Raw genomic sequence first — 23,374 nt, forward strand, 5'->3', positions numbered from 1 at the left:
ACCCCAGCTGCCTAAGAATGGGGCAGGCCACTTTTCACACCCCGTCATCCCATCCCAAGACACGGTGGCCAGCCCCAGCCTGCGGGCCCCCACATGTCACCGAGAGCCTTGTTTGTTTTTGCCCTGGAAGTCCGGTTCTGTCCCCTGACCTCTGGCCTAGAACTGTTCATTCCAACCATTCCTGGTCTGTCATCCGGGCTCAAAACAAGGTGAACGAAAGCTCTTTCTTCAGGCCCTGCTTGCCTACTCGAGGGGTCAGTGAAAATGAGTGGTGTGGTCATGCGGCTGATGAGTCATTTTGGCCTTGAAATAACAAGTAAAATACACTATACAGTTCATGGCCTCATAGGGCACCAACAGCTGGGAAGCAGTAAACACCGGGAGCATGGTCTTCGGGCCAGACACACTTGGGCTTGAGTCCTATCTTTACACCTCCGAGCTGGGTGACCTTAGGCCACTTAAACTCTCTGGGCCTCAGTTTCCACATGTGTAAAGCAGGGCTAAGCATAGTGCTGATCTTCTAGAGCAGTTGTGAGGATCACATGAGAAAAGAAAAGGTGAAGTACTTAGCCTACTGCCTGGCCTAAGTCAGCCCTCACGGTGCTGTTGTTATTACTCAGTTACCGGGAAAACCCAGAAGACCCAGTCTGTTGGGTCACTCGCTGGTGTTTCTGGTAGCGTCAGCAGACACTGCCACGTTGCTAACAGCAGCTTTCTTGGTGAAACACCTTTGCCTTTGTCTTTCAGGCCTCCTGCTTCCACAAATGTCCAGCGGCTTTAGGCCAGGAACCTCTCCGGTAGGGAAAGTCGCCTCCTAACTGTGACCCGCGGGAGCGTATCGCTGACGAAGAGCCACGGGCGCGGGCCGGCCGAGTCTTCCGACGTACCCCTTTCAGCCTGTCGGAGGCGGCCGGCTGAGGTTGGGCTTCAGGCTTCTCGGCTCAGCTGGCTGGAGCTTACTTCGGGTCAGAGTCCGCCCTGGATCCCCTCCACGCCCACGGCCGGCGCCGCCGGCTGAGGGACTGGGAGTCTCCGCTTCCATGGGGGTGCGGTCGTTTGAAAGGGGGGGAACTCATTCGTGTGCTGTCATCCTCAAACGTGGTGAGGTCCTGAGTAATTCTGCTAGCAGAGCCAGGGTGCTGGCCGCTCATCTGGGTGAGACGGTTTTATCTCCGTGTACAGAGTAGTGGGAGATTCAATGGGATAATTTATGCGAGAGTAGCTGCCAACGGTAGGACTCCTTGCGGGTCCAGCAAGGAGGATGACGATAATACCACTTTCCCTACCTTTAAGAGATCACCTCTGCACCCACCCAAATGCACAACCACACTGCACCTTGACACATTCGCGTGTGCACACACACCACACCCCATCCTGTAGTGGGGAAAGGCTCGCGTGTGCACCCTGAGGACGGGCTGGGATCAGGAGTGCGTATTTCTGCTAGTGTTTTTGTTCTCCTTCCGGTCAGGCCTGGTCGTTGCCTCAAAGCAAACAGGGCGCCCGTAGGACGCCGCGGGGTCCGCGGTCGGCTCGTCTGCTGCTCTCCCGAGCGGCTTCCAGCAGGTGGCGCTGCACCCCGCGCGGCCCCGGCCCGCCGGCCCACGCTCCCGAGGAGGCACCCGAGGCACTGGCAAGTCGGGAAGTGGGTTTTCGCGGACGCCGAGCTGCAGCCGTGGCAAACGCAAACGATGACACACCGGCTTGACGAAGGCCTTTGTCAGAGGCACGGGGGATCTGGCGTCACCGCACAATGGAAAACAAAGCGCTTCTGCCTGCCTGGCCAGAGTTCGCTTTGCTCACCATCGATTCTGGGGCATTTACAGGCAGAATGAGTTCCTGTGAAATTTCAGGACCTTGCCATGACTCAGATTCACTTTCTGTAAACCAGTCAGCATTGACCCTTCCCCCTCGCCTTGGATCATTACTCACACTTTTAGGGGACCAATTGTATTTGTGCTCACTGAAGATAAATTTGAGTATTTCATAAGCACTTCTGTTTTTTCAAGGGCACTTTTATTTTTTAAAACTAACTTGGGGCAGATTTGTATTTTTGAGAATTTTGCCACTCTTAGTTCCAAACATAGTTTTGCCTTGTCTGTTAATTTACGTGTTCAAAAGTATGCCTTTTAGAAATTCGAGTGAAAGCTGTAAAATAACTACTCTGGCAGGAAGCCCAGGAGACGCTTGTTCTTGGAGACGGTGACTTGGTCAGAGGAGCAGGAAATGTGGGTGAGGAGGGAGTGAACTGAGGGGACCTGCCCAGTTTTTTGTTTTCTGCACCTAGAAAAAAATGTAGATGACTGGAGTTGATCTGTTCTGAGGATTATGCAGAATTTTGGTATTGAGGAAGTGACACAAGATGGGGTTAGAACTGGAGAGAAAACAGATCTGGGAAGGTCTGAAAGGGTTTGAGCCAGTGAACAGGGAGCCTGAATGATACCGTGGATTTACATCAGGAGAAGCACCTGAAGAGAACTTGATTTAACTCAGGAGGAGGGGGCACGGGAAAGCTTTTCACCTGCAGGCGGGGGGCGGGAGCAGCTGGACACGAAGGTCCGAAGGTCCGGGCCGCGCAAAGGTGACTCTTTTACCCGACTCTCACCAGCACGTTGCTCTGACTCTTCTCCCACATTTAGAGGGAAATAGATTCCGGAGAAGTTCCCCACATCCTCATTCCTAGTTTTGGCTAGTTGTTCCTCTGGGATTTTTCCTACCGGTGTCCAATCCCCTTTCCCACCTTGTGTGATCTCCAATCTCATTGGTCCCTAAAAGTTCTCCTACAGAAATCTCTATGCCTCGTTAAATTTTTCGTGCTTTTATTTAGGTTTTGTTTCTGGTTTTTGATGTTTGGTTCTTGTAGGTTTTTACTGAAAAATTATCTTTGGGGACTGGAGAAGGTAGGGAATCCATAGTTTCTCTTGATTTCCCTCTTCCTTGCAGGGCTCGCTGGTGGGGGAGGGGGCGGGGGGTCTCCAGCTGTCCCAGGTTCTCTGGCTTTAGTGGAATTGGGTGGGGGCCCACGGGAAGGGCGTGAGTATAAGCACTGAGCACTTTTCTGGCACAGGGACACGGATGTTTCAGGTGAGTGAGCAAACAAAAGCATAAACACCTTGAAAACCAAGTCCAGCAGAGTTTAGCTTAGTTCAAATAAATTCACCCCCATCCCCACCCCTTAGGGCACACAGGAAGAATGATGCTTGTGTGTGTAATATTTTCTCCTGGATGTATGCAATGTTATGAGTAATTCTTGGCTTGTGCTGTAAATTCTCTCCTGTTCTTGTTCACTTGGAGAAATGTACTGGAGCTGGAGAAAATGAAAGAATTCGGATTCTTTATAAGTATGCGTGTTGTGTGTGTTTTATGTGAGGGAGGAAACAAATGCAAACAGAAACTTTGCTAAGATTATGATCGATCCCGATTTATCGGGGTAGTAGATACAAACAAAGCCAGAAAACAGTTGTTCACCCAAAGAACCATGCGTTGGTCTGGCGTTTTTAATATGTGACCTTTGTAGAATAAAACAGGTCAGGTGAACTCACACCATTTTGGAGATGGTGAAACCAAGACTCATAGAGGGCTTATGTGAATTTTTTAAGACCATGGTATATCACAGGTGTAGTCAAGTAGTCCAGCTTCTGGTTCATGCCTTTAAACACCTCTTGCCCTTTGTGAGGTGAGTGGGGAAGACTAGGTGCAGGTCTGATACGTGCCTCCTTCCATTTTCAGAGGGGCCGAGGTCAGGCATCTCCTACAAGTCAAGAGGGCTTGCTGAGACCATGGCCGCGTCCTGTGATGCTCAGGTGAGTGTCCTTCTCTGAGTCTTAGTACCTGATGAAGCCACCATTTGTGAAGCCCGCAAGCCGAGAGGCTGGCTAGAATATGGTTCGGCAGTCTCAGGTTGACAGCATTGGTTTTATTGTCATTTGAGAGGTGTGTGGCATGTCAGCTGGGCTTTTATCACTCAGCCCCTTTTCCTTCCTGAGAATTGTTTGTGTTGCGGAGATTTCCTGTCTATGTTGTTAGTGTCTGATTCTCCCTGGTTGCTCGAGTATCCGTGGCCATGTTTCATTGACTCACGCAGATGCCCTGATGCCCCTGAGAAAACGGATGGCTGCTGAGCGGAAAGAGTTCAGTGTGGAAGCCCAGGGATTGTCCCACAGCTTGCCTTATTGGGTCCAGCTGATTTTTTGGAACAGGGTTTGCTGATAGCTTAGCTTTCAGAATTACAGTTTCGTCAGTTCGCTTCCTTAATGCTGAATCGGAAAAAGGACATATCCTGGGGTAAAGCAAAAGGGAGTGCATGTCGCAAGTATTCATTAGTGTCCCCTCTCCTCACTGCTGCTTTTCGGCCAGCTGGAGTTCCCAAAGCCCTGTGTCTGTGGGCAAGGCTGCGTGGTGAAACAGCTGAGTCACAGCTTTGCTTCTCTATAATTACAAATTTTATCACCTCATCTGACATAGAAAGGGTGTTGGTTGGAAATGAAATACACATTAGGAATAAGCTCTTTAGAAATAGAAAAAAAAAAAAATGAAAAACCCGGCTTTCACAAATTTTCCCCAGTAGCTAAGGTCATGAAGAGACAGAGGAGTCATTTCCTTCTCACCCATACAATCAGGAAAATTAAAACATCAAAATAAATAACCCTGTAAATTTCTCGACAAGCCCTCTTCTCATTTTTTTGTTTCGTGTCCTCAGTGCGAACGTCTGGCTAACATACCATGCCAGCTATCCCCCCATCTTTTCTCCCATCTTCTTTGCCGTTCTGTCTCTAAAGACCTTATTCAAAATCACCTTCAGTATGAAGTCTTGTCTCCCTAGGAGATACTGTTCCATGGTATGTTACTGTGCTTCTGAAACTTAAAAATTGTTCTCAGGTCATTCTCTGTGTACATCACATCTCCAACAGATTGGAAGTCCTTCCAGATCAGAGGCAGTGCCTTCCAACGCCTTTTTATTCTCCTTGTGCTTCTTCCTTCCATGGGGTAGTCCTTAGTATGAGTAGCATCCAATCTCAAGCCTCTTTTCCAACTTAGCCCAACCAAGCTCCCCCACCAGCTAAGCTGAGAACAAACTCCCCTCCCAAATGCGTGTGTAAACAGCCCCCCAAAATAGCCAGGACATGCAAACTAATGAAGTTTCCAATCCACCTCTACCCAAATATGACCTTGTTGATACCATCTCCTTTTAGATGACAGATCCGGATGTTTCTATTGCTTGGTTGCTATTTGCCACATGCTTCCTGGACAGGTTTCCAGGTAACCTTAATGGCCATGCTTCTGGGGAAGGAGGGGTAGAAAATAATTCACCTCTTCAGTAAGTGGTTGTAAAAATATAACAGCATTTAAAAGCTTTTAAAGAGCAGCTCTCTCCTTCTGGTCGCTCAGGGCCCTGTTAGCTTTGCGATAGGAGCCCCCATAATGCTTTGTGCTTGGCAACCTCTCACTAGGACAGAAGCCAGATTTAAAGGCCAGGAGATTGATTTTTTTTTTTTTGGTGAAGGGCTTTCCATGGAGAGTGTGGGAGAGGAATCACTCAGGGAAGCAGTGGTCAGTGAGGCTTACTTCTCCATCTGCTCTTCATTCATATGTAAGGCTGAACAAGCTCCTTGTCTCAACAAGTGAGAGTCCCAGACCGCAGAGCGGGAGCAGTTTATCCTGGAGGTCCCAGGGGGAGGGGGGACCTGGAAGTAAGAGGTAGGGGCTGTCACTGACTCTCCTCCCACTCACATTCCCATCAAAATTTGCAGGGCGAATGTCCCCAAATTGCATGTGTGTTTTGCTTTGATGTGGCCACACTGTGGCCAGCCAGGCTTACTCTGGTGCAGCTGGATCCCATGGTTCAAACTGGGCCTGACTGTCCAATTTTGGAAACTGGGAGGCGTTTTCCCCTCTGCCAGGGCTTGGAGTTTATCTTCCCTAGAGCACTGAGTAAGAAATTCATGTTTATAAAATCCTGAGCCCCATGGTTTCTTCCTGCTGGGGCTGGAAAAGAAGTAGGCACAGAATGTCAGGCAGACCTTGCAACTGCTGTCCTTTTGTTCCTGCCCAGCACAAAGTTACCAGGGGAAAAATAGGGATAGATAGGGTGAAGGGATGTATTGGTTGTTTGAGCCCTGAATATATAATTTTAAAATTGTCACTGCAAATCAAGTCATGAGATCTTCTGCCTGTAATTTTATTTCTTCCAAAACAATTCCTAAAAGCTATATATAAATGAAAATTTAAAACCGACACTGTATTTTAAATGCTCTGGGTAATGTTTTTTTGTTGTCCCCCCGCCCCCGCAAGAAGTGCTGTTAAGTCCTCTAAAAGATGTGTACTCTCCATGTAGTTTATTTTTTGTGCAAATTTATATTTGTGTATATATATTTAATATATTAAAGTTTTTTAAAACCAAGTACTCAGTATTTGGCAATATCTAACAGTTGCTAAACCAACTCCAAATCTCCTCTAGGTCGTTTCACCCTTTGGTGTCACCTTGAGCAGAAAACCACTTCTGCGTAGCAACCGTGTGCCCATCCGTGTTGACTCTCATGGACGTACTGATAATGGGCTTTTCCACCATGAGGTGCAAACTGCTTCTCATGGTTTAGAGAGCGCTTGGTTACACAGCACCTCCTAGGTCTTAAAATTAAAAATAAGACATGAGAGGTGGGGGTTGTGCGATATTCTATCTGTGAAGACATAACCGTGTATGTATTTTGGTGTTCATCAACTTCATGAAAATAAAGATTCCAAACCACCACCAAAATGTCATTTGGCTTTAAAGATGGGAAGTAGTGAGTTTCTACAATTTCCAGTTATTTGGGGCCGTGTAAGGGTAAAACGACAGGAGCTGAGAAGTTCATGTTAAGGCAGACTGAGGCTCACCAAGTCCCACATTTCCAGCAGGACTGAATTCTCTGAGTCACATCAACTCTGGGTGGAAGATTCATTGAGGAGTGGGTGGGGCAAAAACCAGTCTGGAGGATGCTAGGCAGTAGAGGCTGATGATGACTTTTAGAGTCCTCACGAATCAAAAAATACTAAGATTCATTCTCCTCCAACCCCACCACACATAATTCAAAATAGCCTATTCAAAGTTACATCATAATTGTAAAAAATTCTCCAGTGGTAATTACCTGGTTGATTAAAATACATTTAATTTTTTCTTTCTCTTTGACTTGCTGCCATGGTAAGCATGTGCTTGATCTGCCTCTTAGCTACCTTAGCAAACTAGCAAGGTGGGGAGGTGTGGGGAAGGGCAGCTATGGAGCTGGTTATTCGAGAGAACGTAGGGCTCGAGCTAGAGGGTCGTGCTCCTGCCCAGCCATGGGGCAAACAGAATAAAGACACAGCCCCAGCTAGAACTCTAGAGTGGGTGGATTTCAAAATGTGCAGAGCTGCTCCTTGTAGGGCTCAAGCACTGGGTACTTAGTTTATAATTTGCACACATTCATTTTCTGGCTGGAAGGCTGGAGGCAAACAGACAGCTCATTAGGAAAATAACCGAAGAGCTAAATATAATGGAGGAAGTAGGTAGCAGCTCCCAGACAGATGAGCATGGCTCACAGTCCTTCACGGAGATCAGAGGCCAAGCCAAACCAACGTGTCTGTCCCTCAAAGGTCAGCCATCTAGGGCTTTGTCAGACCAGGAAGGGAACAGAGTTTCAAAGGACCTTTTGTGGAACACACACAGCTCTGGCCCCTGAGATTCAAATCAGGATCTAGAAACCTGTGTAGCAACCGCTCACGTGCACAATGCTTAGAGACCAGTGGGGCCCTCCATTCTCCTTTTTTTTTTTTTTTTCTCTTTTATGAGCACCAAGCTTTCCCTGTAGTTGGGTAAGAGATCATAAGAAACAAAATAACCAAAAGATGAAGTTATTTACTTATTTTGAATAAAGCCAAAGAATGTTACATAATTTTTGTTGGATATTATTCAGAAAACTATATAGGAAATGTACTTAAAAACCATCGAAGACATTATTATTTGTATCATAGGTTCTTTTGCCTTGTTGGTAATACAATATGCATATATTATGTTTCAATATATATGAACAAGAACCAAACGTATGAATAGATACGCAATAACCTTGTTAAAAATTGAAATAATACTTCAAGTAGACTCTCAATGGTTTTTGACCTCCAGTTTCTTTTGCTAAATCCTGTCTTCTCTATGTATTATCATTTCTTTTTTTTTTTTTCTTTTTGCTTCAAATGGCAACGATGCTTCTCTGTCCTTTTCTATCTTTGGTGAGTGTTATAAACATTAGGAAGTGCTGATGTTTACCGTTTTGCTCCTGAGTCTCATTTAGTTTTCAGGCGGTACACAGTTCTTCTATGTTTTGTTTGGTTTTTCTCAAGCAGTACCCCTGAGGACTCTGGGCTTTTCAGATTTTGTGTTGCATGGAGAAGCCCTGCCCCAAGAGTAGAGAGCCTAGTCCTGGCTCAAGCCCCACTTTCTAATCTGGGAAATCTAACCTGTGTCCTGTCCTTGATGTTCTCTGAGATACAGCTTTTGTAACCGTTGGCTGGGTTGTTAAGGACATCAAACTGAATAATGACTATATAAACTCTACTCACATGTAAATTATGTGCTATTATTAGTAAAGTTTATTTTATTCCAAGACAAAGGGCCACTGGCAGTCGTCATTCATTTGTTATACAGTTTTTCTTTTATTCCTATCATTCATTCTACATGTTTTCCCTTCTATTTCTGTCCCTGGCTCCCTTCAAATTTTATAAGTTTAAAATGATGTCGTCATTATTGAGCCATGCCTCTGAGTCAGCCACTGAGAATATGAGTCAACTGAAATTAAAGGAAGAGTCATCCCAAGTCCAGTAGGACCTGACACTATGGAGTCAGCTTCTCTTGAAGACAAAGAACTGTCTTCCGTTGTAAAGGTCTAATTGAAACCCTGAGTCAAAGGAATAAGCTAGAACTTTTAGGGCAAAGAACCAGGGAACTCAATAGGCAATAAATGAAGAATCAGAGGAACTTACAAATAGCCGTAGAGGGCAGTTTTGAAACTGCAGGCCTCGTAACCTATAATCATTCTTGAAGACAGGAATATCATAATCTCAGCAAGCCGAATAAAGAAGGCCAACCAGCGAATCCAGACTATGGTTATGCAATGGCTTGCCTTGCAGTTCTGAAAGCTTGCTGACAGCAGGTTCTCTTTCTCTCCACCCTTTCATTGAAGTTTCTTGACCCAGGAGGGTTGAACACTTGTTAGAAGCACATGCCTAAATCACATTTCTCAAGCATTAGTCATTATCATTTGCCATGTTCCTATTGGGATGATGTATTTGTAAACCAGCAACTCAAGTTCATCTGTGAAACCCTAGTGCAGGGAGTCGCAGTCTTTGATTTTGAGCCATGGCCCTATTTAGAAGTCCGGTGGAGCCTGTGAACCACTTCTTAGAGTGATTCTTGGAAGTACGAAACAAAATACATAGGATACTAAGGAAACCAATTATGGCGAAGAAAATTTTTAAAAAATATGTGATATAGTAATGTAGGTGCTTCTTTATTAATACATTAAATAAGATCTGGTGGGTTTAGTAAGCATTGCACCTTCAAAGTGGGGATGAATGTTAATGATATTTCAAGGAACTGGTAACAACTAATGGTGACAAAGTCATAGGGAACTATTGTAGTTTGTTGCCTATCTTCATAATTAAAAGAAAGCTAAATTTCAGTTATAGGTTAGTGAAAATAAGTGGTTTTTTTCCCCCATCCAAATTTATGGGAAATTCTGAAATTCTCTCCAAGAGCCACTTGGGTGTTTTTGAGCCCAAGGGTAAGCACCCCCTGCCAGAGTGGCTTCTTTGCTCTTGGTTCAAAGGACAGCCATTACCTATATCTTCTTGCTGTATCTACTTATGAAACCCATCTAAGAACAGCATTACCTATATCTTCTTGCTGTATCTACTTATGAAACCCATCTTTCCCAGTGCATTCCCAAATGGCATACCTCTGTTTGATGGCGAGAAATGAAGGTAAAATTCATTTGGGAAGTAGAGTCAGTATATACTTGTTTTGTGCTTTTGCTACAGTGACCAGATACCCCTACCTACAACAGGGAGCCAAGGTTTCAGAGTACTTGACAAAACAAACTGTTAGGGTCATCTTGACTTTATTTGAGGGTTTCCAGGCCCCATAGGAAAGCTGAGGAGATTAGTTACAAAGGTGGGCTAACAGCCAGACAAAGGTGAGTGAAGGCCCACATTAAAATGTGACATGAAAGTGGGCGCTGGAAGAGGCAAGAAATGTCTGAGCTCGGGCATCAAGATGAGCCTGGGCTGGGCATTCTCCTAGAACTCCAGCCCCCAGGCTTGGGCAGCCACAGAGTGTGGGCCAAACAGGCATTTTTATCAGTTTCACAGTGAACACATACATAGTCACTTCCCCAGCATGAATGGAAATACCACATAAGTGGAAGCAAACACAAAACCTACCATTTCTTGGTTTGCGAGAATTGGGATTTTTTTTGGGGGGGGGGTGGTGGCTAAAAGGCAGAAATGTACTGATATCCACAATTTAGCAATATCCATATAGTGTGTGTGCTCAAGGAAGCAAAAGAATTTAATAGATCCTAGAAATAATGTGCTCTATTTCATCTTTTCAGTGACATAGTTTTAAATTTCATCATTTTTGTTTTAGGAGATGTTGCTACCATGCTTTCTTTTAATGTGTATGGTTTGTTGCAGATTATGGTAGCATCAACCAAATTTTATATATGCACATAAATATGTACATGTATTATATATGCATGCATGCATGTATATATATGTTTAGTTTTTATTTTTGTTATTAGCAGATACCTGGAAAAGTATCACTTTTAGAAAATAAGGGACATCATCCCAAAGGGATGATACCTGCGTGCTCATGCTTACTTGTTTGTTACTGAGTCACATACACAGAATTTCCAGACAAATGTCTGAGAGAGCGACACATGCTTTGATAATGGTTGAGTCAAAACTAGACGAGGGAACTGCTATGAATAGAAAAAGGGAATTCAAGTTGTGTGGTAGGCTTAGGAAGTGTGGCAATGAGCTCATACACAAGGAACAACAAATTGTGAAAGTAACTGCTTTTCTAAAATGGTGAATGCTGTGTGGTCTAGCCAGTGGCCAAGACTCAGGGTGAGGGAGGGACTGCCAGTGTCTCTGGGAAACGGACTTGGTTGGCCTCGGCTGCCAGCAGAGATCTGGGAGCAGCTGGTGCTCCTCGTGAGCAGTGGGAGCTTTGAGGAGCAAGGATGCAGCTTGCTGTCATGTGTGCCTCGTTCAATGCCCCGAGTGTTACGTAGTGGTCTGAGTGTGCCCCGTGGCATTCTCAGAATTTTTCATTTCTAGGTTTCTGAGAAGTGCTATATTCTCACTCTGGTCCCAGCGTGGTGGACACTGGGTTTAATGGAAACTCTCCAGCTGTGTTAATACGTGTCATCCTCTGCACTCAGGTGTGGTGATGCCGGCCCGTGGAATCCCCTCATTTTCCATGTGCTGTCACAGAGGGCTCACGGTTAAAGTTCCAGCCATGGTTCTATCCAGGGATGGAATTTCAAAATTTAACTACAGGAAATAGACCAACATGAAGTTTCCCTAGAACTCATCTTTGCAGTGTTTTAAATGGAATTGAGAAACACGTAGGGCCCCTTGCTTCCATGAAAAATTTGTTCCCTGCTTTTCTTTATAGAAGCCATTTCCTTCCCAGAACATTTAAAAACCATTGCACATGGCGTTCTGGGAGCTGGAGGAAGATTAAGAATGACCTTTATCTGAGGAAAGAGGCAGCACAACTACAGGAGATTCTGACCTATTTTCTTTTTCTTTCTTTTTTTATGTGTATAATGTTGCATATCCATGGAAAACACTGGCAAGGTCCCAAGCCAGCTTCAAGCGACTCTAAATATTCTCAGAGAAATAGCCTTCAATCAATAGAAAAATTGTCTAAATGCACAGCAGGATAAAACCCAGTTCAGATCTGTTAAAGGTTTCTCCCATTGAAAGGAGGGCTGGGATTTCATTTTAAAGGACGGAACATAAGATAAGGTAGACGGTAATACTATTTCCTTACACTGGCTATTACTTAACAGTTTGTGGAGCACTTTCATGATTGTCTCTTTGGATTTTTCAGAGATAGAGTTAAGAGAGCAATGATATAGTTAAGAATTATGCAATTATATAGCAGATAGTATTAACAAGGGGTAAGAACACTCATCTTAAAACTATACAAAACAAAAAATTTTCTGGGACGTCTGGGTAGCTCAGTTGGCTAAGTGTCTGCTTTCGGCTCAGGTCATGATCCCAGTGTCCTGGGATCGAGTCCCACATCAGGGTCCCTGCTCATTGGGGAGTCTGCTTCTCCCTCTGCCTGCCACTCCCCCTGCTTGTGCTCGCTCACTCTCCCTCTCTCTCTCTCTGACAAATAAATAAAATCTTTAAAAACAAAAAACTTCTGTATGTGTTAAATAGCTAATATAACAGATATGGCAACTAAGGGATGAAACATGAACAGAGTTAATTTGGCAGGAAAATAAACATTTATGAAATGTGAGCCTGGCACTGTGCAGGGATCTTGACATGCATTATTCTACTTGGTCCTTACAACAGATTGATAGTATTGGGTATTTTACCAAAGGCAAAACCGACAGAGGAATGGTTTCACTGAGAGAGCACAGTAATTGTACAATCTGAGAGGTGAGCCCCGTCCATATGCCTCCAAAGCCCATTGTCTTGCCATCATGCCGCCGTACCTCAAGTTACTTAGCGTGAATGTTGCTCATCATTTTTTCTTTCCTTTTGATTTTTATCACTGCTTCAGTTGAATGTGATCACACTCTCCATATCTCCTTTCATCACCATGATCATATCATAATAATAGTGATCATTCATTGACCTCATTCAATGCATCTTATTATGGTTACTTAGAGATATCTCATCTTATCCATGTTCTACCATAGTGTTCCTTGAAAGTAGGTCTTGAGTCTTACTCAGTTTTATATCTTAAGCAGCATCTTACATACTGTTCTGCATCTAATATTTACTCAATAAATTTTTATTTTAAGTTACTTAGTAAATGATTCATGCCAACTTTATATTCTATTGATGATTTGTGCTGGGGGCAGGGAGTGTTCAATAGTATAATAAATGTTTAATAAATGATTTTGAAAGAAACTAAGTGAAGCAAAATGCTCATAATCCCTTAAGCCTATTAACTAGAGAGTTTCAAGGAAACAAAAAGTGATTAAGCTAAAAGATGGTGGTGTAAAGTTGTGCTTTCTTTATCCCTTCCATGAAACCTAAAGAATGAATGAAGTTAAAATGGATGAAATTTTGATAGGAAAGGTCCATCTGCAGTAAAACTAGGAAGTAGCTAAAATCTCAAAGTACTTTATCCCCTAAATATGGTGCATCTGGACTGAGTCCAGGGAGGCTGGAAGGAGTTGAAACACACCTTTTGGGTTCCAATTAAGATTCAGAGTTTTCTGAAAGTAAGTGTTATCAGAGGTCCAGGTGATGCTCTTTTACTTAGAGCAAGAACTGAGGGTCTTTGCTCTGCATTGCAGAGAAGAGAGGTTGGTCAGACAGATGGAAGGACATTACTGGGCAAGGCATGTTTACTTCCCAAAGTAGAATTCCTCTTTAGGAGGTGAGGCAGGGAGGATGAAAAGGTGGTAGTGGCAGCCAGCTTAGTGGTGGTTGATTGATTCAAACAAGCAGCTACAGATATACATAAATAACCCAATAAAAGATTGGAGAGCTGGGAGTCTCCACCATGGTCCTTACATTTTGCTGGGACCATCTGCTCACTTGAGAGGTCAGAGAATAAGGCAAACATGGTTAAAAACTACTGAAGCCCAATAAAAACCCAGTTTGAAGCCTGCCAGCCTGAACTCCTCTCCATAATTATAACAAATGGCAAGTCAGGCAAGAACTGCATTTCCTTCAGAGCAGGGTGTATGTTTTCAAGTTGATGTAGGTCCATTAATGTCAAAAGCAAATAAAAATCACAAACAAAACTGTGCAAAGAAACTCAAAAACCAAAAGGCAAATGAAGCATAATACTCTTTTTTTTTTTTTAAAGGTTTTATTTATTTATTCATGAGAGACAGAGAGACAGAGGCAGAGGGAGAAGCAGGCTCCCCGCGGAGCAGGGAGCCCAATGCGGGACTCGATCCCAGGACCCTGGGATCATGACCTGAGCCGAAGGCAGACGCTCAACCGACTGAGCCACCCAGGCGTCCTGAAGCATAATACTCTTAAGAATAATCATTGTAGCACACCAAGGATTTTCAGATGTGTATTTGTCTGCACTCCCAATTTTAAAAATACAGAAGGTTTTTGTGAAATAATTCTGAAGTGAAATAATATAGGCAAAGAAGAATAGGCAAAAGAAGACAAAGTAAGCTAAGAGTGATGAATGAAATTGAAGATAATATAACTATCCTAGAAATGAAGACCGCATTAGAACAGATGTTGAAAACATATTCAGTGATGCAGAGGTCAGACCAAAGAGAATAAAATAGCATTTATGGGGGGGGGCGGGGCGCAGATCTCCAAATAAATAAAACTAAGTACAAGATGACAGCCAGCCAGACAACAGTCAGTCAGCATATGGGATGATAGTGTTCCTAAAGTATGTAACAGAACAAATGGAACAGAAAATAAAAATATCAAAAATAAAATGAAAACTCCATGGGAACAAACTATGATCTGACTGTGCATTGAAAGAGATCTTGCGGGAAGAAACTTGTAACAGAATCATCAACACAAAGATACATAGTCAAGTTAGTTGAACTTTAAGGACAGTATAAGAATCCACATGGGCATCTAGGCGAAAAAAGCATGTTTCTTACAAAGGAGAAACGAACAGACTGACCTCAAATTTCCCATTGGAGATATTTCATTAGGGGAAAAAAGTACACAGTAAAATCTGGTTAACTATGAGATGAATCAAAATAAAGTCTCAGGAATGGGGAAGGCTTAGAGTCAAAGAATTGAGGTAGAGTCTTGAATCCACTGAACTAAACCAAATGCACAACATTATGGTTAAAGAACAGAATGTAACTATTGTAAATCCTAAACATCGTAAAAGTACAATATAAACATGTAATAGTCCAAAATGGTCAGTAGCGAAATTAGCTTTTTTCTTCTCTCCTCATTCATAGCTTGGATCCACAGCTACCATCAAAGGTTGTTGAACTTAAGAAACAAAATGTACTTGACCACTTTTAGAAACTGATGAATAATATTTAAATTTTTTGCATCTGTAAATGATTTCTGAACATCCTCTGAACAGTCTTTAAGTTTTATGGTTCTCTCATGCTTTAAGAGGATTTGGTGATAAGGCAAGGTAAGGTAGATATTGTCAGCAGGGTTACTGACTAAAATGTTAAACCATTCAGTTTAAAAAGAATTTTTTCCTTGGGTGGCTCAGTGGGTTAAGCGTCCAACTCTTGGTTTCAGCTCAGGTCATGATCTCAGAGTCAAGAGATCGAGCCCCGCATCAGGTTCTGTGCTCAGTGTGGAGTCTGCTTGAGATTCTTTCTTTCCCTCTGCCCCTCTCCTTGTTCCTGTGCACTCTCTCTCTAAATAAATAAATAAAATCTTTTTTTTTTTTTCTAAAGAGAATTTATATGGCCATTGTTGGTGATTTCAGTTTTTCACTATTAGGAATAATCCTGAATCTCAGGAGTGATTAAATTATGAAATTATGACCTAAGTGCTGGAATACCATGCAGCTGTTAAAAAGAATGAAATAAGTCAACAGGGATTAACATGGAATGATGTTCAAGCAGTGTTATTAAATAAAAAATTAAGTTGCAGACTATAGTTTGATATCCTATTTGAACCAAAGAGAAGACTATGCATGATACTGTGCATGTTTCGTGGCTACCTCCGGGACCTGAGGTAGATGAGTGTGAACAGGGGGCGTTTGCTATTTATTTTATTTACTATGTACTATTGGAAATTGTTGTCAAGAGTAGAAAGGACTTTTTTTTAAACCACAGATTAAGAAAAAGACAAAGGACAAATTTTAATTTTTCATTGGATGACCATAACAGTCATGGTAGGGGAGTTAGAAAAATGGTTTGGTGAAACTGATTGGCTTAGGAGTGTCCTTTAAAGTTCTGTTCCCACTGCCAGGGGGAAACTTCGTCTGGCTGTGACGGAGGACATCCCACCCCCCAGGAGAAAACAGGAGGAAGGGATGGTTACAGTCATGGATGGGAGCCTGGGAAGGATGCCCGTGATGTGGAATGGCCTGAACTCAAGGGTAGTGTTCCAGAATGAGGCATTTTCATAGTAGATTTAGGTGTTTACCTGGCTGAAGAAGCCAAGGCACTGAGGAATACCTGGCTCAGTGCAAGATAGGGATAGAAATTTACCTTCTGTAAGTAGGGGTACTCTTACAGGAGAGACTAAATTTCAAGGAGGAAGAACATGAGTTTGCTGGGAGGAGACCTTGCTGGGTCCCCTCAGTAACTAGGTAGATCTTGGGGATCAGCACCAAGTCCTAGAGGGCAAGCTCCTGAGGTACGCTGGAAGTGGGGTATGGTAGAGCGACAAGACTGGTATTCTTGTCCTAGTACTGATACCATGTGACCCCTCTAAGCCTATTTTTTTCTTGGTGGGATATTCCCCCTCATGATAAAAAGAGTTTAGAGGGAGGATTGAGAATGTGTGCAAAAAAAAAAAAAATTGCATGGAAGAAGCACAAAGCATTGTATGCTATAAAGTGGTTTCTCAGAAAATACCCACCTTGCTTCCCAACTTCTGCTCATTTTATTCCTAGAAGTTCTTCTTTTCAGCTTCTCTGACCTTTTGGCATGTTTCTCCACCCCTCTTGTTGGGGTTTCCTCCCTGCCCACCATGACCTCCTTAGAGTCACACCACACAGATGGTCTGCCTGGCTGCTGGCAGCAAAGAGAGAAGGCTGGCAATGTTAATCGTCTAGGTGTTACTTATTTTTCTCAGAGAAACTGCCTCTGGCTGATAGGGCTCTACCCCTGTGGCCAAGACTTCTTGCTGTAACTCCAGAAACCTCCGCCAGCGCAGGGCACTTGCCAGCGTGGCTCTCTGTGCATTCGTTCTGCGCTAGCCTCCAACTTCAGGGGAGAAGGTGGGCTGGCTAATTTCTGGGCAAGGCCGTCACTTTCCTCCCCAGCTCAAACTTTGCCAATGTGAAGGCTCTTGGACCTGTCTGAGATCAACTGTCCCCTAAACTGATAACACTCTATTTTGGAAACTTTCCTCAGAACTATTAGCAACATGAGAAGGCCACCAGATAAGAACCCCAAGTTTCAAAATGCCTGTGATAAGGCAATAACCTCAAGTGCCTAGACTTCAGTAGGGAATCTTGTCTGGGCTTCATATCTGCAGAAATGCTTAGTTAGGGCAAAGCAGCCATTGAGAAAACAAGTTTGACAACAAAAAAGCCAGACCCTAAATGCCTTTTGTTAAGGAGAAGTGATGGGGATAAACAGGCATTCAGTGAGTGCTAAAGGCCTTCTTCTCAAGGCTTTCCCACATGCTCGCTCTTTCTGGTACAGTCTCCTCTCATCCAGCTCCTACTCATCCCCCAGGTGCTGGCTTCCATGCCACTTCCCCTGCTCCATTCCCTAACTGCCCTATGTCCCCTTATTATTCATTCTCATAGTTGCCCTTTCATTTTGCAGCACTTACCACAATTGGAATCAAACAACTTGTGTCATTTGCATGGGTCTGGTTCAGTGATAGATTCCCAGCCCCTAGCACAGTACCTAGGTGCACATCAGTATTTGTTGGATTAACGCACCAGTGTTCGGACTGAAAATCCCCAAACATATATCATGGGGTTTAACACAGGACTCTGACAGCTTTGGCTGATGTCACAAGGCAGTAGATTGCTGTTTACCCACAACTGTAAAGCAAGACGCTGAACCACACATGCAGGGCTTGCAGAGGGGGTCAAAATACCCAGTTTTGTTCCCTTAGCTTCTGGCTCCTCTCACTGGCATAAAGGCTTTTAGTTGAGAAGTCAGCTGATGTGGGAAATCAGAGGGTTTCTCCAGAGGGTTGGGAGTGTTTCCCCTTACCACAGGCTAATGATAGCAGCTTCACAAAGACCACTTAGATGTTGGTGTGGACGTGGAGTAAAGTAAACCTGGGGCATTGCTGGCGGGAGCGGAAGCTGGTGTAGCCACTGTGGAAAACTGCATGGACGTTCTTTTGAAAATTAGAAATAGAGCTGTCATATGATCCAGCAATCCTACTTTTGGATATTTATCCAAAGAAATTAAGTTCTCAAAGAGATATCTGCACTCCTTTGTTCACTGCCACACTATTCACAATAGCCAAGATATGAAAACAACATAAATGTCCATAGACGACAGATGAATGGATACAGAAAATGTGCTGTGTACACACACATACACACACAATGGAATATTTCAGCCTTAAAATGAAATCCTGCCATTTGCAAAAACATGAATAGACCTGGAGAACATTATGTTAAACGAAATAAGCCACACAGAGAAAGACAGATACTGTATTTTCTCACTTATATGTGTGATCTGAAAGAGCGAAACTCATAGAAGCACAGTAGAAGCACAGTAGATGGTGATCATAGGGGCTAGGGGGAGGGGGAAATGAAGAGATGTGACGGTCAAAGGGTACCAAGTGTCAGTTATGCAAGTTCTGGAGACTCACTACACAGCACAGTGCCTGTAGTATGTACCTGAAATCTCCTAAGAGATCTTATGTTAAATATTCTTAACACATACACAAAAATAATAATGTTAACAAAGGGTGTGAGTGGAAGCTTTGGGAGGTGGTTGGGTACGTTTGTAGCCTTGATGGTGGTGATGGTTTTATAGGTGTATCCTTCCTCCAAACTCACTGAGTTGTATATATTAAATACGTACAGCTTTTTACATGTCAGTCATATTTTAATAAAGTGGTTTAAATAAACAAAACACCACCCCTGATTTGTGACTCCTCAAACTTGGGGGACACAGAGGGCTGGTATTTGCTTGGAAAAATACACAAAACAAAACCACCCCTACAGTAGAGTAGAGGATGTTTGTTCATGGCTGAGGTGGAAGGGTGGATGTGACCAGAAAGAACACGTGTAGCTGCCATGTTGGCATGGTCCTTTAGAAAGAGACCCTAAGCTACTAGTTCCTACCTGAATAGGTGTGTGTGTGTGTGTGTGTGTGCACACGCGCGTATGCATGCGCGCTGTTGGAGGGCTGGCCAAAGGAGAGGTCCTGTCAACACCCTGCAAGGCTGGAGGAGCTCAGCGTGGCACCTTCTGAGGCACCCAGGATGGGTTTTTGACAATGCCTGCAGGAAGCCAAGGCCAGATTCCAGGGGTGCTAAGATCTCTGCAGCCCTAATCCCTCCTCTGCACCCTCTTCTCCGTCAACCCATGGGTGGCTGAGTGGTGGGTCAATGGGGAGGGTGGCAAGAATCACTTGGCTTTCAGCAAGCCTAAGCTGGAAGAGGGGAGAGACTTTAATTTTAAATGAATTTCAGAGTTTTGGCTGTTAGAGAAGGTTGGACTTACTAGTTATGAAATGAAACTTATGCTAAGAGTGACCAGAGGACTTATCAAGAACAACTGTCCTGGAAGAATTAAGATCTGCCGAGGGCAAGGAAACAGCCACCAAAGTGTGTTTGCAGGGGCACGTGTGAAATAAATAGGGTTCTTTATGATTGCTCCGCCCAGTCCCTCTCATGAAATGCAACAGTCTCTGTTTAATCCTTGCATAACTATGGAATATAGGTATTATCCTAATTCATCAGAGATGTTGGAAGGAAGATCCAGGGGATTAGGCAAATTGCTTGGGGTCAACCGGTCGGTGAATCTCAGAACTAGGACTCAAACCCAGGGTGTAGTTCTATATTCTTTACTCTCTGTACCACATACCAAAGCATTTTCAATTTTACTTCCCAAACAGGTTCTTGGTTTTGAACTGGTCTTCTCATTGTAAGTCAAGTCATCTGTACCCAAAGACAGGAGAAATGATAGGATGCGCACCTTAACAGAAGGGAGGAGTCATAATAGTTCATTCAGGCGAGAGCGGTGAGTTAGAAGGGAGGAGCAGGTGGGGTGGTGATAATTGGCTACCACAGCAATACAGACTTGTCATCAGGGGCAGAGGGAGGAAGGAAGGATGAGGGAGGATAGGAGGTGGCTCTGCCAACAGTCCCCAGTGTCCCCTTATAGCCTGTTCTCAGCTGCAGAGCTCTGTGGCTCAGGTGGCCACAAGACCCCTGGAGACCCTCTTGGCACTGGTTTGACAGGGCTGACTTAAGTGAACTCTATCCTTGAGAGGAGAAGGAAAAGCTTACAGGTGTACGAGAGTCATTTCCACAGCAGGCTTTTCCCCAAAGCATCTTACCTGAATTGATCTGTGCCAACCCCCTCCAGTACCTGCATGGATAAGAAGCACTCAGGCTTACAGACCACAAGGCTCTTTTTAAAACTCTCCTATGAAGACAAAGTAGAAGAGAGGATTAATAGAATATTCAAAGTTAAGCTCAAGTTTGGGACAAGTGCATCAGTACTGTTATTGGTAGCCATGATGCTAAGAGAAGCTAATACCATACTTGGAAAGATTCACAGAGAAAACTTATTTCACAAAGCAGCAAGGAGCAGAGCCTCAAAAATGTTCTGGATTGTGTTTATCATACAATGGGGCTCATTCATTGCTATGCAAAAATCTAAATGAACCCAACCGACTTCTTAGTCCTGGCTGGCTGCTTGTCAGGTATATTGTAACAAAACTCTCCAAATCCAAATAAAAGATGGAAAGAAATAATTAGAAAATAAACTATATATATATATATATATATATATATATATATATATATATATATATGGAAAACTTACTAGGTACCATGCACCATCCTACCTATACATTATCATAATGCTCTGAGCAAGGTACTATCCCATTCATGGATGGGAAGCTGAAGCTGCAGGGCTTTATGAACTTGCCTATGGTCTGTGGTTGGTGAGTGGCAGAGCAGGACTCTAAGCCAGGCTGTCTGGCTTGACTGCTTTGAACCACGTGTGTACGGCACTTCTTGTTTGGCGCTTTACGACTCCATCTTTGTATTGTTTGCCATCAATGGCTGCTGGGCTGTTCTCAGCTCCTCTCTAGGGAGAGTCTGTAAGCTCCTAGGGTCTCATCCTGCTCTGTGTGGCTGTCATTTAAATATCTTCATTTCATCGTCTATGGAATCCAGAGAGTTGTTCTGGATGCTGTTGATGGGCTACACTATAGTTCTATCATTACAGGAATCCCACAGTCCTTCAGTTGTCCTCAAAATGTCTATGCTTGGAAGATGACAGAAATGCTAGGCATAAAATAAGTGTCAACAAAAGCTCATATCGAATTTAAAGAAATGTCAGGCTAATCTATCTTTAATGAAGATAGAAACATGATATACAACATTATCTCTAGACTGCTGTCCTCTACCCTGTCTTGGAGAAGTGGGAGAAAAGCTATAGAAAAAATACAGTAGGAAATGAAATCAGAACCCATCAGTTATGATAAATAAAAGTAACTTTTAAAATCATTTAATTTTATATTACAAACCATTATAGACTATTGAGATGCTCATGTTCCAGAGGTGACTAGAGGTATGAATGCCAAATTGGAAAGAGACATCCCCTTTGAAGGTGTCCAGTTGGTTAATCATGGCAAAGGGACTCCCAAAGGCAAGTCAGTCTGCCATCAGGAAAAAAAAAAAAAAAAGAAACTAATTTTGAAATCATGACTTTGGAAAGATGTGGCAAGGCACAAAAACCTAAATGACACAGCAGACTCTTGCAGTAATCCAAATCCTCTGGCCACATGAATTTTAAATAGGACATAATATCAAAAACCTCCCTCATTCATTCTTTGAATAAATTATTATTGAGCACCTTCTCTGTGCCAGGTACTAGACTAGGAGCTGGGAACACCCTAGAGAACAAGATAGTCTCCACTCTCATGGAACTTAATACAACTAGTATTTAAGTTAAAGTTGTGATAAGTGCCACAAAAGAGAAGTAGAAGATGAAACAGAGTGTATACCAGCGTGACCTGAGTTAGTCTGAGAGGTTAGGGACAGCTTCCTGGAGGAGGTGATGTTAAGGGGAGATCTTGAGGGTGAGGAGGACTTAGCTAAGTGAGGATGGGGTGGAGGATAGACCTGGTAGTACAGAAGAGACAGTACTGAGTAAGACCTTGGGATAGGAGGAGCGGGGGTTATTGGAGAATCTGAAGGCATCTGTGTGACTGGTGTGCAGAAAGTGGGTGCAGCAGGTGATGACACTGGTGAGGTAGAGCATGCTGTCTATCTATGCCACAGTGGAATTCTGTAAGTCCTAGAAATCCATGAAATAGGGTGCCTGGGTGGCTCAGTCGGTTAAGCGACTGCCTTCGGCTCAGGTCATGATCCTGGAGTCCCGGGATCGAGTCCCGCATCGGGCTCCCTGCTCAGCGGGGAGTCTGCTTCTCCCTCTGACCCTCCCCCCTCTCGTGTGCTCTCTGTCTCAAATAAATAAATAAAATCTTAAAAAAAAAAAAAAATCCATGAAATATAGAAAGGCAGGTGGTCATTCCTCCAGAAGTCCCAGCTTTAGAACTCAAGTGCGGGGGCTAGTCATGTGGGCTCATCTTTAGGAAGCACTCTCGTACATTTCACAACCCTAGAAATGGAATTCTTATCACCCATCTATAAATGCCCATATTCTACCAAGGATCTCATTACAGTAAGACAAACCAGCCTGGCTGGCCAGCTGAATTCAGCAGGCAGGAGTTGTAAATACACATCTCTACTGTCACACATGGTACCAGAATCATCTGACCCCAGCTTGAGAATTGAGCAATCCTAAAATACCAGAGCTACTTCCTGCCACTGCCAGCCTCCCGTCCCAATCTCAGAAAGGTAAAACCAGTGGAGCAGGTCTGTGTAGGTCTCGGCTTTCTTTCGATAAAACAAACCCCAAACACTCCACCTTGAAACCTCCAGCCTCTCTCTGCCCTTCCCCCCGCCCCTGCAATCAGTCAAAAAGGACTTGTTCTCAGCAGGAAACTCATGCTCCAATAAACTCTCCCTATGGCAGTCAGCGGACGATCCATAATCTAGATAGCAGTTTTTCATGGAACTCGTCAGTGCTTTACAAACAATGATGAAGCCTCTTCCATGCTCCAGTAAGAAGGCATGTTTTCTCTTTACAGCTGAGGAGAAGAGTTCGTTAAATGTCCGGTGGGGGAGGGCTGCGGACACAATGATAACATTAGGAACCTCATTCATTCATCCATGAGGCTCCTCGTAAACCTAACCAGAATCACTGCTGGCACTGATCGATCTGATCGTTCCAGGTTTTCTGTATCAGTGTTTTGTC

The 23,374-nt window shown here is 43.7% G+C and overlaps 2 protein-coding genes across 6 annotated transcripts in view; one reads left to right on the forward strand and one right to left on the reverse strand.

Moving 5' to 3' along the window:
• Nucleotides 1-6,978, forward strand: part of RHOBTB3 (Rho related BTB domain containing 3) — a 123,231-nt gene extending 116,253 nt beyond the window's left edge. Inside the window, exon 11 of the mRNA XM_064596401.1 lies at nucleotides 748-6,978. Within this exon, the coding sequence (XP_064452471.1) occupies nucleotides 748-801 (54 nt within the window). The 3' untranslated portion in view covers nucleotides 802-6,978. The remainder of the gene's footprint in view (nucleotides 1-747) is intronic.
• A 7,142-nt stretch (nucleotides 6,979-14,120) lies between these two features.
• Nucleotides 14,121-23,374, reverse strand: part of ELL2 (elongation factor for RNA polymerase II 2) — an 80,442-nt gene continuing 71,188 nt past the window's right edge. Inside the window, exons 10-11 of one of the 5 annotated variants that reach the window (XM_064596396.1) lie at nucleotides 20,379-20,467; nucleotides 14,121-16,907 (exon numbers count right to left, since the gene is read on the reverse strand). In XM_064596396.1, the coding sequence (XP_064452466.1) occupies nucleotides 16,799-16,907; nucleotides 20,379-20,467 (198 nt within the window). In that variant the 3' untranslated portion in view covers nucleotides 14,121-16,798. Of the gene's footprint in view, nucleotides 16,908-19,608; nucleotides 20,468-23,374 lie in introns of those variants that run through there. The other 4 variants (XM_064596395.1, XM_064596394.1, XM_064596397.1 and 1 more) reach the window with 4 other exon arrangements.

Source organism: Mirounga angustirostris, unplaced genomic scaffold, assembly GCF_029215605.1.
Source record: "Mirounga angustirostris isolate CCGP_5_RB_7025 unplaced genomic scaffold, mMirAng1.0.hap1 SCAF_7, whole genome shotgun sequence".
In the NCBI taxonomy this organism is placed as follows: Eukaryota; Metazoa; Chordata; class Mammalia; order Carnivora; family Phocidae; genus Mirounga; species Mirounga angustirostris.